At 52.5% G+C, this 1,323-nt stretch overlaps 1 protein-coding gene across 1 annotated transcript; it reads left to right on the top strand.

Moving 5' to 3' along the window:
* The first annotated feature begins 392 nt into the window (after positions 1-392).
* LOC119356890 lies at positions 393-1,073 on the top strand. Its single transcript, XM_037623881.1, has one exon. It carries the CDS (start codon positions 472-474, stop codon positions 808-810), a length of 339 nt encoding a protein of 112 aa, XP_037479778.1. The 5' UTR covers positions 393-471; the 3' UTR covers positions 811-1,073.
* Positions 1,074-1,323: the final 250 nt, after the last annotated feature.

The following is a 1,323-nucleotide window of genomic DNA, read 5'->3' as shown; positions in this document are numbered from 1 at the left end:
TGTAGTGTGCGGTAGTGTGTGATCGTGCATGAAGCAATTTCGTTTGAAGAGCCTACAACAGTTAGCCGACCTTATGTGGTCTGATCTGATTTGATCTGTCCTGTCTTGAGTTGGGTAGGATTGTATCGATCGATGCACGGTGCGACGTGACTTGGGCGTGGGACAGGAAGAAATGTACTCGTTCCTGTCACGTCACGTATGACTTTTGTGATGGAATAGATCGTTATCCCCTGCGGCGCCGCGCAACCGATGGATGATGGATGGATGTGCGTAATAGGCACGTTGTATTCCACCCACTCGGGCATTGGCCACGTGCTGTCTAATGGAGTCCAGCCAGGACTCCAAATGCCCACGCCTGTCTAGCTCTATAAAAGCTCCGGCAGACCTCCACACCAAAACAACCCACACAAGGCATAAGCAGCGAGTGAGTGCATCGACCTTCGATCAGCTATATCCAGCATCGATCTGGTCATGGCAGCAGCAACGCTCCCGAGGCTCGTTGCCGTGGCGGCGCTGGTCGCGCTGATGTGCGCCGTCGCTGTGGCGCAGGTACCTGCCGCCGGCGGTGCGCCGGTGTGTGAAGGTGTCGATCAGGACGTCGTGAATGCGTGCTTCAAAAGCTTTGGAGAAGGTATGAAAAATGCCATTGCAGACAGGCATCTTTCGGGGGGTAGGGTCATTAAGGTTGGAGTGGACTGCTGCGTAGCCTTTGGAGGCCACTCGTGCCTCTGCAAGATGAAGAAGGTGTGGAAGGATCAGGGCAAGAGTGCCCAGGATAATGTGCAATGCGTCAGGGAAAAGGCCTGCTAGTGAGCGCGCGCGGGAGGTCTCTTCGTGCATGCAAGACCTCTAGTTCGTCGGATATGTGTGTTTCTTGCATGTTGGTTTCAAGCGGTCGATGTCCACCTACTCCTTGCTTGCTTTTTTTTTTTTTTGCTTGTGTGTGTCATGTGAGTGTGTCCTGTTTTTCTATGTATGAGAACGTTGATATGTCAGTCAAGTCTTTTTAATTTGAAATAACAATCAGAAATAAATGTGGGTGGAATTTCTTGTTTCATCCTGTTTTGTTTGTATATTATTCCGTGCATCCCAAAACAAACTATATTATTCCGCTCTGCTGTCTGTCGACATGGATGGAGTGGCCAAAGAGAACTCCGATCTCCATGCTATCTGCACGACCCAAACAACCCATGGGATCGCCGGGTCTGCGAGGGAAGCTACCTGCGGGCCGGTCTACCGCGAGTGGGTTGCCGCGTGCCACCAACTAGGCGTCTTCCACTACCCGCGTGCGCCGGCGCTGCGCCTCCACTACTCCAGCGACGA

Source organism: Triticum dicoccoides, chromosome 2A, assembly GCF_002162155.2.
Source record: "Triticum dicoccoides isolate Atlit2015 ecotype Zavitan chromosome 2A, WEW_v2.0, whole genome shotgun sequence".
NCBI lineage: Eukaryota > Viridiplantae > Streptophyta > Magnoliopsida > Poales > Poaceae > Triticum > Triticum dicoccoides.
Note: the sequence above shows the minus strand (reverse complement) of the source record. Positions and strands in the feature narration are given on the sequence as shown.